At 34.8% G+C, this 3589-nt stretch overlaps 1 protein-coding gene across 1 annotated transcript in view; it reads left to right on the forward strand.

Annotated features, from left to right (window-relative positions):
- LOC107692979 (prolyl 4-hydroxylase subunit alpha-2-like) overlaps positions 1–3589 on the forward strand; it is an 18672-nt gene that overhangs the window by 6382 nt on the left and 8701 nt on the right. The window contains exon 6 of the mRNA XM_016492209.1: positions 870–1046. Within this exon, the coding sequence (XP_016347695.1) occupies positions 870–1046 (177 nt within the window). The remainder of the gene's footprint in view (positions 1–869; positions 1047–3589) is intronic.

Raw genomic sequence — 3589 nt, forward strand, 5'->3', positions numbered from 1 at the left:
ACATTTAAAAATCAAAACGAGGCGCGGGTGTTTTTATATCACTGTATTTCTGAAGGAAGACTATCTTTAGAAAATGTTCTATGTCATTTTCATTTCATCTTGCATGTTATATGCCTGATAAAGCAGCATTTGTGAGCTCAGCGCTGCTTTGTGTACAGCTGTTACTGGGGAAACCTTTGTTTTTGTTCCGTCCTCCATGCTGTGACAACTCACAAAAGACTATTTTTAACCAAGCAGTGCGGAGAGGCGCTTCAAAAACGTGCCGCGGCTGGCTGATAAACACAAGCACTGACTAGAGCGGCCGCGATCAGCTCCGGTGGCCGTGGAGCCGTAACGCGCTGCAGACGCGTGCAGTGAGGCGCAGATCAGCTCTAACGTCACTGAATCTGCTGTGTAGATGAATCATGCAAAACATACACGACAAACAGCAAATTTTTCATTGTTTCTCGAAACGTCATAGCATTTCCACACCGGCAATGACATGACTGCGGCGCCAAATCATTTATGTCCCCACACATCATGTACGTCGTAACGCGTTGACGTCATCAAATTGCGATCGGTTCCTGAGATCGGCCAAGTTGGTGAGTGCCGATCGAGTCATAAAATATGATTATCGGCCGATACCGATCTCCGGCCGATCGATCGGAGCATCCCTACACACAAGTCTTGTGGCTGTAGTTTCGAATCATTGTGTATTTTAATGTTTATTTCTGTTCAGTGTCTTGCCACATATAATACTATTCATCTAGTCTTTATCTAAATCTCAGTTTAAACTTGAATACATAAATGTAAATAAAAAAATCATAAAATTAGCAGTAGGTTGTTATAAAAAGCTATAAAGTTTTTTTTCCCTCTTAATTTCCCAACAGACTTCAAAGAGACGTAGCAGACTGTTGTGCCGTTATCAGGATGGCAACAGGAACCCACGTCTGCTGCTCAAGCCAATGAAGGAGGAGGATGAGTGGGACAGTCCTCATATCGTTCGCTTTCTGGAGGCCCTCTCTGATGAAGAGATAAAGAAGATCAAGGAGCTGGCCAAACCCAAGGTGAGTGTGCAGATGGACACAGATGGACAGTATATCGGCATGAGTCTAAATACTGTCCATATATAGACCATGGACAGTATATAGATTCATATAGACGCATATAGACGTCTATATGACATCTTAATGCGTCTATATGGACAGTATATAGGCATGAGTCTATATACTGTCCATATATAGACCATGGACAGTATATAGACTCACAGACACATATAGATGTCTATATGACATCTTAATGCGTCTATATGGACAGTATATAGGCATGAGTCTATATACTGTCCATATATAGACCATGGACAGTATATAGACTCATAGACACATAGATGTCTATATTGGACAGTATATAGACTCATGCCTATATACTGTCCATATAGATGCATTAAGATGTCATATAGACATCTATATGTCATATAGATGTCTATATGAATATATAATATATAAAGCTGCTTTGAACCAATGTGTATTGTGAAAAGTGCTATACAAATAAATTTGAATTGGATATATAGACCATGGACAGTATATAGACTCATATAGACAGTATATAGACGCATTTGACTAGATTAAAGAAGTAGTTCACCCTAAAATGAGTTTTATTAATTTTTTTTATAACAAGGGATAATTTCCCCTAAATAATCACACATACCATAAAAGCCTATTTGTGCTTTTATTCTGAATTATGAATAAGACGGAAAGCTTTTGTTTCACATCAAATGCATGTTTGTTAGTGTAGTTTTTTACTTTTATATCTGGACTCAACTAAATCTTTTGTTCTTGAGTTATTTGTTTTAATGTGTTGCTACTATCTGACAGTCACTGCCTCCGAAGATGCTAATTTGAAGAAACAGGCTTAGTATTAGGGATGCACCAAAATTTCGGCCGCCGAAAATGGCATTTGGGCGCGGCGCACCACCCACTAAATAATATAGTAATTTTATTAATTAATTATTATTATAAATATTGATATTTAATATTAATATATTTTCTGTTCAATTTTATTTTTACTTTCAATAAAAGTGTGGTTATTTTATTGGCTTGTGTTTTTTTTTTTTTAATTTAGTATTTTATTATAAATATTGATATTTAATATTAATATATTTTCTGTTCAATTTTATTTTTACTTTCAATAAAAGTGTGGTTATTTTATTGGCTTGTGTTTTTTTTTTTTAAATTCAGTATCATTAAAATTAAAAAGTCTTACAAAATTACTTATTATTTTATTAAATAATATAAAATTATTATTACAAAGCATTTTCGGTTTCATTTTTCGGCCCAGAATTTTAATTTCGGTGCATCCCTACTTAGTATTGATACAAATTTTAAAGATTAAAAAATGTATTGCATGCATTTGTTTTAGTGAGCACAGGGCACAAAGATAAACAAGATGCTGTAAAATAAATAAATGTATAAAAACAATTGATAACCATATTAAATAAAAACTATTTACAAACCAAACAAATGTCATTTGCTGTCTGTAATTATAATCCTTAAATATCATTTTTCTTTTGTCATTTGAGCTTAAAGGGAACGTCATATAAAGCTTTCGCTGATTTAATTTATGAACTTTAACCACTTACATTGCTTTCATTGTGAAGACAAACTGGACGCAGCGAAAAAAACAACAATAATTACAGGCTTCATAAGAAACTAAAAATGAAGTCTAATAGTCTTGCTACATAGAAATATGGAGTTGATAGATGAACCTGAGAGACTTATTCATGGTCACAATTAAACAAAGCAATTTTGTTTTATTTTATCAGCTTATGACAAACTAACAAATTTGTTTAGCTGATATATTAAAGTTGTGATGAAACGGAAGTAGTGATCTTTTTTTCCGTATTGAGACATAAATCAGAGTGTGACATTATCGAAAAAGAAAAGATGTTGGGCGGGACTTGGTTCTATGCATCGGTTGTGGATTGGCTGTTAAGATGTGGGCATTGCATTCAGAAGTGGAGACAGATGAAGGCAATCTTGCAGTTTAAGCGATCTAAAGGATTAGAGTCCTGCATACGTTTATCTTTTTCACCAGAATATCCAGTTATGAAATTCTGATTATACATTGAGGTCTCTCTCTCTCTCTATATACAGTGGGTACGGAAAGTATTCAGACCCCCTTAAATTTTTCACTCTTTGTTATATTGCAGCCATTTGCTAAAATCATTTAAGTTAATTTTTTTTCCTCATTAATGTACACACAGCACCCCATATTGACAGAAAAACACAGAATTGTTGACATTTTTGCAGATTTATTAAAAAAGAAAAACTGAAATATCACATGGTCCTAAGTATTCAGAACCTTTGCTGTGACACTCATATATTTAACTCAGGTGCTGTCCATTTCTTCTGATCATCCTTGAGATGGTTCTACACCTTCATTTGAGTCCAGCTGTGTTTGATTATACTGATTGGACTTGATTAGGAAAGCCACACACCTGTCTATATAAGACCTTACAGCTCACAGTGCAAATGAGAATCATGAGGTCAAAGAAACTGCTTGAAGAGCTCAGAGACAGAGCTGTGCCTTGCCACAATTCTGGCCAAGGTTA

The sequence above is a fragment of the Sinocyclocheilus anshuiensis genome, unplaced genomic scaffold (assembly GCF_001515605.1).
Source record: "Sinocyclocheilus anshuiensis isolate Anshui unplaced genomic scaffold, SAMN03320099.WGS_v1.1 scaffold658, whole genome shotgun sequence".
NCBI classification, from domain to species: Eukaryota; Metazoa; Chordata; class Actinopteri; order Cypriniformes; family Cyprinidae; genus Sinocyclocheilus; species Sinocyclocheilus anshuiensis.